Raw genomic sequence first — 13,619 nt, 5'->3', positions numbered from 1 at the left:
AATAAAGTTGTTTAAAAAATACAACACCTTTTCATGTTAAAAGTCCTGGAAAGGTCAGCAATACAAGGTTCATACCTAAGCTTATTAACAGCAATATACAGTAAACTGGTAGCCAACATCAAACTAAATAGTGAGAATTTTAAAACAATTCCACTAAAATCAGGAACTAGACAAGGCTGCCCACTCTCCCCTGTGAATTCAATATAGTATTTTATGTCCTGGCCAGAGGAATTAGACAACAAAAGGTATTCAAAGAGGTACAAGTTGGAAAGGAAAAAGTCAAAATATCACTATTTGCTGATGATATTGTAGTATACTTAAGTGACCCTCAAAATTCAACCAGAGAACTCTTACAGATGCAAAACAACTTCAGCAAAGTGGCTGAATATAAAAGTAACTAAAACAAATCAGTAGCCTCTCTCTTCTCAAAGGACAAACATGTGGAGAAAGAAATTAGGGAAAAGATACACTTCACAATAGTCACAAACAATATGAAATGCCTTGGTGTGACTCTACCTAAGCAAGTGAAGGGCCTGTATGACAAGAACTTCAAATCTCTGAAGAAGAAAATTGGAGAAGGTCTCAGAAGATGGAAAGATCTCCCATGCTCATGGACTGGAAGGATCAACATTGTAAAAATAACCAATTTGCCCGAGGCAGTCTACAGATTCAATGCAATCCCCATCAAAATTCTAACTCAATTCTTCATAGAGTTGGAAAGAGCACTTTACAAATTCATCTGTAGTAACAACAACAACAACAACAAAAATCAAGGATCTTGAAATCTATTCTCAATAATTAAAAGAACTCCCAGGAGAATCACCATCCCTGACCTTTTTAAAAAAATATCTTTTCTTTATCGAATATTCTCTGTATCTAAAATTCAGGTGTTATCCTCTTTCCACCAATTCCTTCCTCACTCCCCCACCCATTGTCTCTATGAAGGTGCTTCCTATCCCAACCTCTCTCTTATAACTCAGCACCATGGCATTCCCCTACGCTGGGAAAAAGATCATTTGCTGGGCCTAAGTCTATTCCTCTCATTGAGCCAGAGAATGGTATTCTCTTCTGAATATTCAACTGGAGCCATGGGTTTCTCCATGAAAACTCATTGGTTGGTGTTTTAGTCCCTGGGAGTTCTGGAGGGTTTCATTGATTGATAATGTTGTTCTTCCCATAGAGAAGCAGACCCTTTCATTCAGCTTCTTTAGTTTTTTCTGTAGCTCCTTCATCGTTGTCTTCATGTTAAGTGTAATGGTTAGCAGCAAGCATCCTCTGTATCAGTTTAGTCCTGGCAGAGCCTCTGAGAAGGCATCCATATCATGATTCTGCCAGGAAGCACTACTTGGCATCATCAATAGTGATTAGGTTAGTGCCTGCATATTGGATGGATCTCCAGGTGAGGCTGTCTTTGGATGATCTTTTCTCCAATCCCTGCTCCTCTATTTGTCCCATTATTTCCTCCCATTAGTGTTTTGTTCCCCCTTCTAAGAAGGAATGAGGAATCCACCTTCTGATTTTCTTTCTCTTTGAGCTTCATAAGTTCTCTGAATTGTTTCTGTAGTATTCTGAGCTTTTTGGGAGGCTAGAATACACTTATCAATGAGTACATACTACATACCATGAGTGTTCTTTTGTGACTGGGATACCTCATTCAGGATGATAGCTTCAAGTTCCATCCACTTGCTTAGGATTTTCATGAAGTCGTTGCTTTTAATAGCTGAATAGTACTCTATTGTGTAAATGTACCTCAAATTCTGTATCCATTCCTCTTCTTAAGGACATCTGAGTTCTTTCCAGCTTCAGGCTATTGTAAATAGGACTGCTATGAACATGGTAGAACATGTGTTCTTGTTAGATATTGGACTTCTTTTGGGTATATGCCCAGGAGTGGTTCAACCCAATAAAATTTGCAAAGTTTCCAGGCGATAATCATTCCAATTACAAGTACACAATAAAACATAATGGCTGTCTACATGTAGAGTTAAACTCATAGCATATAGTGTGGTCTCTGACAGAGATAGCTTTCAGGAAATCAAGCCATAAGATACATCTGATGGGTACTGGGCAGTCTCGGAAACCCAAAGGGCAATTAAAGGAGATGGGCAACATGGCCAAGGGCACTTGTTCAGGGAGGGTCTCGACTGCTGCCATCATGCCGGGGATAGTGAAGCTGCCAACTCTGGAAGAGCTGAAAGTGGAGGATGTAAAAGTCAGCTCAGCTCTGCCATGCTTAAAGCTGCTATCCATCACTATGGGGCTCAGTGTGATAAAACCAATAAGGAGGTCATGTTGTGCTGCTGGGAGGAGAAGGACCCTAGGCGCTCTCTGAAGTAGGGCAAGATGGTTAATGGCTGTGCACTGAAGTTCTTCAGGCAGATAAAGGGTCACTGTACACAGCAGTCTTTCACAGAGTATTGGGATTGCTTTGATTATTCCAACATGCAGCTATTTCGTCACTGCAGCAAGCAGCAGGCAATGTTTGACCAATGTGTGCTGGACAAACTGGTCTGAAAGAGACCTGACCTCGGGTAGTTATCTAAGGTCATCAAAGTCAAAACGGATTGCCCTTTGCCAAAGAATCCTTATCACTCAGGAGCAAGGCCAGGGCCCAGCCCTGTGATTGAAGATCTGAAACCTGCCAAGCATGGCATCTGCTTTTTTTTTTTCCTGGACCGGGTAAAGATGAATCCATGGTCCACACTTGTTCACCTCAGTCATGCGCCCAGATAACAGACAACGAAAACACCCATGCTGATCGAGTGTTCTTTCCTGGATCACAGACATTAACAAGAAAGTAAATTCATGTGACTTGGCAGTTAAGGAAAAAAGAGATACATACGACATCACTCTTAATGTGAGATTCTATTGACTGGGAGCTAAAGATGAAGATCTATGGAAGGAGTCTTGGATAATCATTCTGAAGGATTGGGAGAGGTCTGGCTACACAGAGAGAAACATGTCACCAAGCAGCATGATGTTCTTACTAACATCAAATCACAGCTTACTGGGTAGAGTTCAGGCATTTTACTTCTTTTATTGGGGAGAAAAACCTGAGTCTTTAACATGTCTTCTTATCTAGTCCACTGTTGGCACCTTTGTACCTCCATCAAACAATTACACTAAGCAACTATGTTATTGATCTGTACAATTATTTGAATATGTTTTGTTCTCATTTCATAGTTGTGCTGGATACTTTTACATCAATTAGACCCAAGCTACAGTCATGAGACAGGAGGGAACCTCAGTTGAAAAAAAAAAGTCTCAGTAGGATTGCGGAGGAAAGCCTACAGGGAATTTTTTAAATTGGTGGTTGATTGGGGAGGGCACAGCCTATTGTGGGTGCTGTTATCCCTGGGTTTGTGATTCTGGGCTCTATAAGAATGTGTGCTGAGCTAGCTATGGGGAGCAAATCAGTAATCAGTAACTTCTCTCTGCATTAGCTTCTGCCCCCAGGTTCGTCTCTTGTTTGAGTTCCTGCCCTTACTCCCTTTAAAGATAGGCTATGATGTGAAAGTAAAAAACAAACAAAGTCTTCTGTACTGCAATGTGCTTTTGGTCACGTTTTTTTTTTTTTTTGTTGCAGCAGAAACCCTAACTAAGGCAGTAGTGTACTTATTATTTTTTTAAAGTGAGAAACTAGCATGTCATGTTGTGATTCTAAGCATTTTTTTTATATTTTCCAAAGGAATAAATTTATGGATGGAATCAACTTTATCCAGTATTGTGTAAGGGCAGCCCATGCTGTCAGATGAATGATTAAGTCTCATGAGGGTACATTTCCTCACCACCACACAATGCTTTGATGAATATGAGCAATACCATGCGACCAATGTACTTTCACTGACGAACTCCACGAAATGTTTGAGAAAGGGCTCTTGAGGAACTACAAGAAACAAGGCAGCAGCATGCAGAGATCAAGGGCAGCCTGACACATATTACCAGACTGATTCAAATTCTCCCCCACAAGATAAAGTTGTGGATTTCATGGGCCGCTTCCAGGAAGTGTGAAAAATAAAGAATTTGTGAGCATCTATGTAAGTTCAAACACACATAGAGTTAGCAAGAGAAGAAGACAGATATTTCTAGGTGAACATATCACAAAATCTTTTTAATACTTTATTTAATGTTTATGAGTACACTGTAGTTGTCTTCAGACACACCAGAAGACACATTAGATCCCATTACAGATGGTTGTGAGCCATGTGGTTGCTGAGAACTGAACTCAGGACCTCTAGAAGAGCAGTCAGTGCTCCTAACTGCTAAGCCATCTATCCAGCCCATCACAAAATCTCTTAACAAATAAATAATATCCTGCCACATTTAAAGAAAGGAAAAATATAAAATAATCAAGTGAAAGTTACATCAAAAGTTCAAGACTGATTCAACACTTTTTAACGGGGCGTTTTAACACATGGAGAACCCCAAACTGTGTAAAAGCAATATTCAGCCATGTGAGAAACTCCAAAATAAAACTAGACATAAGAAGGAATTTTTTGAACTCATAAAGGGTTTACATAAAACATGTCTCATGATGACTAGAAACTCAGTTCTTTCCCTGAAACCAAACAAAATTGTATGAGTAAGAGTAGACACAAATATGTGATTCAGAATGAAAATCCTGGGCACAGACGGAGAGTGAGATCATCAGTCTGTTTCTGACAAAGGTATAGAAAGTATATCATTATATAGAAAGATATAATGATCACAGAGCAATTGCTTTCAAGAAAGGATGGTGGAATGTGAAACGCCCATATAAAACCGTGAGCTGTGGTAATGATACGGCACGTGTATTCAAACGGATTCTAATGCAGAAAGATGAATTTATTGGCGAGACCTCAGAGCTAACCATGGGTTGATTCATCAGACTTGGGCATATGAGAATTAGACTTCTCTAAAATATTCTTTATGTACAGTTCAAAACTAAAAGTCTATAAAATACAAGTTTCAACCTTGGAGCAGACATTTTCATAACAAATTTACTATAAAAGAACATCAATATAGAGTGATCAAAACCACCACCAAACAAATAGAAAACTCACTGAAGAAAGGAGTTTGAAAAAATAGTATAATATGAAAGCTCCCATTTATTGGGTATCAAAAATCTTGTTTTAGATTGATATTTCTATTATGCTTTCTACTATCAGCAAACGGCAATGCAGTAGCTTTTTTTTTCTCCCTAAAGCGCAAAATGAGAGCTATGTAACAATCTATTTCGTCCTTAAAGTTAAATTACACTTTTTCTAAGATGTGTGTTACCATTTCATGTCTCAAATGTGTCTCAAATTCCCATTCTAGTTTTGTAGCTCACTGTAGCAGATCAAACTGGGCTGGTACATGTTTATTTATCTAATGCTTTTATGGAATTATGTTTTCTCATGAAACAAAATCGGAAACATTTTTATAACATTTTAAACGACTGTACTTTTAGATACAAACTGAAGGCACTTCATTCTGTGTGGCACTGTTTTTGTACTAAACTGAGCATCATTTGCCTTCTGGTGGCCGCTACATTGAACAACAGTTTCTTTGAATTCGACCAGAGGAAGGAATTTCAGCATGGACTATGGAGAGGCCCTCTGGAGGCATTGATTAGAACAGCAGCTGTAAGAACTTTTCAAAAAAAAAAAAAAAAAAAAAAAAAAAAGTTAACTTCTCTTAATGAAGAGTGAGAAGCCCAGGTTCCGGCTCCCGCGGCTCTAAGCGCGCAGTGTTACTGCCCAGTGGTCGCGGCTTCCGCGTCCCAGGCTCGGCCCCCGCCCAGCCCCGGCCTCCGCCCCGCTCCCGCCCCAGACGCGGCCCGCCGATCCTGCCGCCAAACGAGCCGCCAGCGACCCCAGTACAGACGCGGGTACCAGGGCAGGGGGCCATGCCGTGCAGAAGAGAAGAGGAGGAAGCCGGGGACGAGGCGGAGGGGGAGGAGGACGACCACAGTTTCCTCCTGTTGCAGCCGCCGGTGACTCCGAGCGGCTCGGCCGAGGTGGACCAGCTCATCGCCCAGATCGGGCAGACGCTGCAGCTAGACCCCGCGCACGATGGCCAGGCCTCACTGTATGCCGCCCCGGGGCCCCTGCCCGCGCCCCCGGGGGTCCTGGAGGCGCAGCCGGCAGACCAGGCCAGGGCCCCCGCGAGGAGGCTGCGGCCTGCAGCGTCCGGGGAGGCCAGAGACCCCGCGCCCCCCGGAGCCATGCGCTGCCTGCTGGGGGAGCGCGGGCGCGTCCGAGGCCGGGCAGCGCCCTACCGCGTGGCGGAGATCGCCCCGGGCGCCAGCGCGCTGCCCCAACAACGGGGCCTTGGGGGATCTCCCGGGACGGGCCAACTAAGCATCGCGCAGCCACTGACCGGCCCGTGCCGGCGGGGATGGCTCCGGAACGCAGCCGAGTCTCGTCGCTGGCAGCAGCGGCGCGGATCTCAGCCGGAGACCAGAAGCAGTGAGGACGACCCGCCCAGGCTCCTGCAGCAGCTCCTGCTCTCGGGAAACCTCATCAAGGAGGCAGTGCGGCGACTTCACTCCCGAAGGCTTCAGCAACACCCGAAGGTCCCCGCACACCCGATCTTGGGGCCTCAATCGGCCCCAGTGCAAGAGCCACCTTCGCCCGAGAGCCCCCGCGCGGCCTGCAGCGACCCTGGCGCTTGCGTGAGGAGGGCGCAGCTCAGAAATGGGGACGACCTTGTCTCTGGCAGCTAACAGCCTAGGTGGCCACAGCACGAGCCTGTATAGCCTTGGATCAAGGGCTTCGCCCTGCCGAGGCTGGTGGAGGAAAATAAGCTAAGTAAGATAGCCGAAATTTTGCAAATATTTCCATTGGGTAACTAAAGTTGAAATCCCCAAACTGTTTGAAACGTAGGACTTGGGTTTGTTTAAAGCAGATTCTGTAGAACGCACCCCATGCTGTCAGCGGGACTCTTTTTTTTTTTTTTTTTTTTTTTTTTTTTTTTTTTTTTGGATTGAGTCAACGTGGTCTCTGCAATTCTGCGCAGACTCTCCTGGCCAAGCGGGCGACCACGTGGCCATGGTGCATGCTCTCTGGATCGCTCAACCATCTATGGATCAAAGGACGATGATCCCCATTACTTGCTGTTCTTTCCGGGGCTAGTTCCTGATTCATTTGGGGGGAGGGGGAAAAGAATGGACATAATTTCAGAGAGTGCCCCAAAATGCCAAACTTGAACATTTTAGGACGGTTAAAGGACCATCTCATTGTTTGCAGTGCTGGTTTCAATGTAAACCATGTGGTACCAGGAGAAGACCGTCTCTGGCTGAATAGAAGTAACCGGTTTTTTTTTTTTTTTTTTGTCTGCCCCCCCCTTTCCTCCCCAAAGGGTTGCTGTTCGCAGAGTGTTGATGGAAAGCTGTACCCCATGAGTCTAGGGTGGGAAGCAGCAATACGCAGTTTGGGTGGATGGGAGGGTATGGCGAAGCGCCGAGTGAACTCTCCCGCCTTTGTAAAATGTGCTTTTAAAGAAGACCCGTTCCTCTTTGGGTTCGAGGTCACTGTTTCCTGGTTGTGCTCTGTGCCATGGGGCTCCAGCACTGAGACTAACCGATTTGCCTTGCTTGGGAAGAGCACACTGTTTTGCAAATGTTAGAGGGGGTGGAGGAGGCGGGTGCTGAGTGTCTGAGCTTCTGGCCAGAGGCCCCTTTTCTTGGCTTGCAGACAAACTACCTTGAGACAGTGACCTAGTACTACCTTCCCCCCTTGGTTCTGCTTCCCTACTCAAGCAGGGGGTCGCTGGTGATGCTAGGGTCCAGGGTAGGGGACTTGGAGGGGTTCCACATATTGAGTATCCCAGGTACGCAGCTTGGGGCACAGTCTCACATGACCGTTTATAATGGGCTTTCAGGGCCATTTGTAGCAACCAACAGCTGCAGTTCTCTGGATAGAGAGAATTGATTTCCTCCTGATCCTCTCCCAGCTGTGCCAGCTCGTCTTTGTAAGTGAAGGAAATCTAGTAGAAAATGTGACCCTCCAAATGGGAAAAACTGCAGGCTTTTTTTTTTTTTTTTTTTTTTTTTTTTTTTTTTTTTTTTTTTTTTTTTTGCTATTGTGACTGTGAAGTGTTTTAGGAATACTGTTCACTCTGAGCGACTGCTTCTTTTTAGTTTTATGGACTCAATGGCTTGTTCACAGCATCCAGATGTGGCTATTGATGTCTCTACTCTTAGCACCAGAGTGACTGGAATTGTGGTTTGCCTGATTATCGGATTTTAACTTAACTGAAATAACTGTTTTTGAATAAATGTATTGTTTTTTTCCAAAAAAAAGAGTGAGAAGCCCAAAAGTATAAACCATGTTACTCTGTACACGTTTTACGAGTTTAGTGAATGTATACTAAAATAAACAAGACTTGGTTTCTTAATGTGAAGATTCTTTACATTCTTTACCAGTAATGCAAGAGAAACTATTTGAATTTTAGAAATAAGGGGGTTTTCAGATGGTTCCCTATACATAAAGATATTGCTGAGAACAGGGGCCTTTTCTCAGGTTAAGTAAATTTATATTTCACAGGTCCCTTGCTCAAATGTCTTGAAAAAAATTATCATAAATTCTGGTAATCTTGATTGATGGTCTGGAACTTGATGCTGTGCATTTAAATTAACAATAAGGTTTTCGTAATTTAGAACTTAAGACTTGGAGTAGCAATTTTGGAGTAGGGTGGTCAATCTTAAAATAATCATGGACACAAAGACAACGTAGCTGAGGGCTCACCTGACTTTGCTTCTAAATCAATAATCATTCTGAAGGCCAGGCCTATCTTTGGAGGGAAGGGAAACAGTATAATGCAGAAGGTTACTTTAAGGAACACTTATAAGGAACTTTATAAATCTTCTAAGAGATAAAATTGGAAGTCCTGGGAATATTTGTGGAAATTAATTTTAGTGGTATGGGATAATGAGGAAGGGGGGGGGGGACTAGAACAGGCTGAGTATTCCCACATCACAGGCCTAATGTCTAATCTAGATTAATTATTTTCTGTGACTTTTTTGAAAGGCCTCAATGGTTTATTTGATTAATGGGCTAGATATCTGTCATCAGGTAATGTGATTTGAATGAGTTTGAAATGCCCGATATTCCTTGGTTTACTTTTCATGAAACAAATCAATGCACAGTCAGATAAGAGTACTCGAATGCTGCGTGCAGCAGCACAGAGTGTGGGTGTGAATAAACCTCCAGAAAGTACCAGAAACCTGTGGTGTGAGAGGCGCCCAAGACTCAATGGGGGATGGTATTAGCCGAAATGGCCAACAGTGGTGAGCTAGAACCTGAAGAGACAACCTTTAATAGATAGTCAGAACCCCCAGTGGAGGGATAGGGCCACCCACCTACCTTCAAAGTTTTTGACCCAGTATTGTTTCTGTCTATAAGAAATGCAGTGACAAAAATATGAAGCAGAGACAGAAGAAAAAGCCATCCAGCAAATGGCCCAACTTAGGATTCATCCTATCTTCAACACCAAACCCCAACACTGTAGCAGATACCATATTGTGCTTATAAACAGCCTAGCATGGCTGTCCCCTGAGAGGCTTTACCATCAGGTGACTGAGACAGATGCACATATTTACAGCTAACCACTGCACTGAGGTCTGGGGCATATAGGCAAGAGTCATTGAAAAGATTAAAGGAGCTGAAGGGATGGCAACCCCATAAGAAAAACAGCATCAACTAAACTGGACCCCTCAGAGCTCTTAGAGACTAAGTCACCAACCAAAGAACATACTTGGGCTGTTCTGTGGCCCCCACTACATATGTAGCAGAGGCCTACCTTGTCTGGCTCAGTGGGGGGTGGGTCGTGAGCCTAATCCTGCAGAGGCTTGATGACCCCAGGGAAGGGGGATTATGGGGGGTGAGGTATTGGTGGGTGGGTGGGTCGGTGGGTCGGTGGGTGTGTGGTTGGAGAGCACCTTCTCAGAGCCAAAGGAGAGGATGTATGGACTGAAGAACTCTGGAAGGTAGGACTAGGAAGGGGGACAGCATTTGGAAAGTAAATAAATAAAACAGTTTAATTAGAAAAAGAAGACTAGAGTTTTTTTCTATGTAAAGCATAAGCTTTTATAATAAAGGTGACTATTATATAGACAGAAGAGTTTCCCTTCACTAATGCGGTAAGTAACTGGTGTGTGAGAAGACCACAAATATACTCAAGTCTTTATCATAGTGTTCAGGGAAGCAAAGGGTGAAATTGCCTGTCTTTGATGCAAGAGGTTAAATTGGAACCCATGGTGAGGAGGTCCATGTGTCACCACCAAATTACAAATTCAGGGTGTGAATATTTACCCTAAAGAGCATCATAGCCAAAGCAATGTTCGGAACCACTACATCTGACTAATGAATCAAAGTGTTTTTAAAAGTGAGATAGATTTTTAAAAAGGAAAAAAAAAGCCTACTAAATCCTTACTCTGTCTGCATAAGCAAAAAAGTTAGAAAGCAAATGAACAAAAGGCTACTTTGAATTACATTGACATCCAAATTTGGTCAGTTATTGACCCAAGGCACCAGAGGCTAGGGAGAGACTAAGATTCTTTTAAGGAAGAGACTTGCTACAATATCAAAAGATGTTTAAATCAACCTTTCTCCTGCACTTCACACTAAGAGCTATGGCCCTATACTGGTATAACTGTACATTGGTGGAAATGAATTAAGCGGACCTTTCATAGTCCACTAAAGATTTAGAGATTGCTTCTGAATAGAGCCTCGTTCCCGAGGACTCCTGGCATCATTATAAAACAAAATTAATACGGAGGCTTACAGAATTCAGGTGATCCTTCAAATTAGGGGATGTGTGTGTGTGTATGTGTGTGTGTGTGTGTGTGTGTGTGTGTGTTTACATTAAACTTTTATTTTACTTTGTGTAGGATTTTTAAGTATGTGTGCTTGTGCAGTGCACACAGGACTGATATGACAGGTTGTTGTGATCCACCATGTAAATGCTGTGAATTAAATTGTAACACATCATCTGGGAGAGCAGTCATTGTTCTTAACCCATGGACCAAACCTCTAGCTCTGGTCAGTGGAGTTTTAACCAGAGTCTGATATATATTGATTCTAGCTGGTCCACAAATATCATACGTTTGGGTATGTATGTCCAGTCTGAGAATGAATGCACAATTGGTATTGTTACTATTTGGGAGAATCACCTATTTTGTTCTCTGACCTCCTCTGCCTCCATTAGAAGAAATCCTGAAACAAAACAATATAAGTTACCATAAGGATTGTAGAAATTGTGCAATTATCAAACACATAAAAGATAAACATAGTGGTGCACACCACATTTCCATTGAGCTCTCTTAGTATAGTTGTATACAAAATACATAGATCATACATTGATCATGATGGATGAAAGTTTATTATTTTAAAATCAAAAAAGTAGAATTTCTGATTGTAATTCCTATATACATTGTTTTCTCACATCTCCTGATACCTAATATATGGCTGTATGTTCTCTGTTCCTATCTGAAAGACCATAAGAATAGATACTTTTAGCTGGGAATGGTAGCAGTGTACATTTATTAATATATATCAAGGTATGTAAATTTTCAACTCCATAGAATAATTTTAATGGCTATTGATCATCTTCCACTTGAACATTTCTCCATTATATTGACAGGCTTATTGGACCTAGTGAACAGGAGATAGCAATCACTCCAGACTTCTTGGTGAAATGTGTGTGATTAAAAGGTGGTAAATAAATTCAGTAAAAAATTCAAAGGTCTTCTACTTCAGTCAGACTTCTAGGACATCAGTGTTTGTGCTATGCAGAGATATTTCTAATAAAAAGATAGATATATTATTTATCATTGCCCCCAATGCAACCTTATATAGGGACAATCAAAGGTGTTTTGAAGGTTATTCAGCATTTATGTATTTGTTCACTGATTCATGTATGTGTAGGCACCAGTGCATACAGCTCCATGTGAGCAAATGTCAGAGGTCATCTCAAGATGATTGTTTCTTTTGTTATACCACACGAACCCCTGGAACTGGAATCAGAGCACTAGAGATGGTAGCTAAATGCTTCAATCCTTTAATTAATTCACTGGTCATGTTCTGGTGTTTTGAAGATGAGATATTTATTATTTTTGTGTTTTACTTTAGCATACACACACACACAGAGTGAGTTAGAAAACCATACTTTTTATTTAGAAAAGCAACAGAAGTGATTTATTTAACATGTCTAGGGATGCTCTTTGGTGTGTTTGATAGGCTGCCATGAGCGAACCACTGTGTACACAATTGAGATTTTGGGAGCAAGGCCCTGACTTTATTTACAGATTACTAAAGACTGTTTGAAAGATAATTCTCAGTCAGTTATTTGATCCAACTTAATACTCATTTTTGATAAGGAGACATTAGTACTGAAAACACAGATAAGTTAGAAGAAGAAATTAATCAATTGCATATATTTTACAATGCTATGGAATCTTCTTCCACAAGTAATGTGCCTATGGCATATGATTTGTTGAGTAAGAGAAGTCCAGGGTCATATTTTAAATATTTCTCAGTTCTCTGCAGGCAACCCTCAGTGATGTACTGTGGTCACAGTTCTTGAAGAACTGTGGATGACAATAGTGAATGAACACTTTTACAGTTGTGAGAAGTTTGTGCAGTGCTCTTCATGTCAGGGAATTTCATGTCTAAGAACAAATGATCAGATAGGTGATTGTATACTGACTCATGAGCTAATGATTTGTCTTGTTTGTTGGGAACTTTAAAGGAGTGTGATTGGAAAATTGATCAGAAAGTCATCCGGGCAAAAAATGCATGTGTAGATCTTGTGGGGATGTGCCAGCCACCCCTACCCTGATGACATTATGGATTTATATGCCCAGAAATAAACTGTTCTATCCCAGTCATTAGAGACACTCCCCACAGAGGGCTCAGACCTGTGGAATAATTTACATATAATAGCCTTGCAATGGCTAAAGTGACTTAATATAATACAAGGTATCCCTGAAGTGCCATTGACCATTGCCTATTGGATAATAGTTACCTGCTAACAGGAACCTGGTGTGGTGGTTTCTTGGTAGGTTGCGCCAGCAACTGACAAATGCAAATGTGGATGCTTGAAGCCATTTATCAGACTGAGCTCATGGACGCCAGTGGGGAAACTGGCAGAAGGACTGAAAGAACTGAGGGGGACTGCAACCCCATAAGAAGAACAACATTGACTGACCGGACTACTCAATGTTACCAGGGACTAGACTACCAAAAAAGAATGTTCAGTCAGAGAGCCATTGCTCCAGATACATATGTAGCAGAAGATGACCTTGCCTGACGTCAATGGGAGGTGAGGCCCTTGATCCTGTGAAGGTTTGATGCCCCAGTGTAAGGAGATGTTGGAGCAGTGGGGTTGAACTGTGTGGATTGGTAGGGGAGCACCCTTACTGAGGCAAAGAGGATGGGGGAGAAAGTGGATGTGAGATGGGGGGGTTGTGGAGAGGTAAATGGGAAGTGGAATATGACTTTAGATCTAAAAAATCGAATGATAATTAAAAAATGAAATAAAATAATAAAGAAGAGGATTATAGGTATTCTGCTGTGAGGTATCTAACCACTTGATTTTTTGTTTTGCTTTGTTTTAATTCTGTTTTTTTTAGTAGTAGTAGTAGTAGTAGTAGT

The 13,619-nt window shown here is 42.1% G+C and overlaps 1 protein-coding gene and 1 pseudogene across 2 annotated transcripts; both read left to right on the top strand.

Annotated features, from left to right (window-relative positions):
* The first annotated feature begins 2,155 nt into the window (after window positions 1–2,155).
* On the top strand, window positions 2,156–2,733 carry LOC308418934 (NADH dehydrogenase [ubiquinone] 1 alpha subcomplex subunit 8-like; annotated as a pseudogene). The gene has a single exon. The product of its transcript is annotated as an NADH dehydrogenase [ubiquinone] 1 alpha subcomplex subunit 8-like (transcript).
* A 3,136-nt stretch (window positions 2,734–5,869) lies between these two features.
* LOC308418568 (proto-oncogene FRAT1-like) lies at window positions 5,870–6,688 on the top strand (the record flags this gene model as incomplete). The annotated part of the gene is made up of 1 exon (XM_080913953.1): window positions 5,870–6,688. One exon carries the CDS (start codon window positions 5,870–5,872, stop codon window positions 6,686–6,688), a length of 819 nt encoding a protein of 272 aa, XP_080770079.1.
* Window positions 6,689–13,619: the final 6,931 nt, after the last annotated feature.

The sequence above is a fragment of the Micromys minutus genome (assembly GCF_963924665.1).
Source record: "Micromys minutus genome assembly, chromosome: 3".
In the NCBI taxonomy this organism is placed as follows: Eukaryota; Metazoa; Chordata; class Mammalia; order Rodentia; family Muridae; genus Micromys; species Micromys minutus.
Note: the sequence above shows the minus strand (reverse complement) of the source record. Positions and strands in the feature narration are given on the sequence as shown.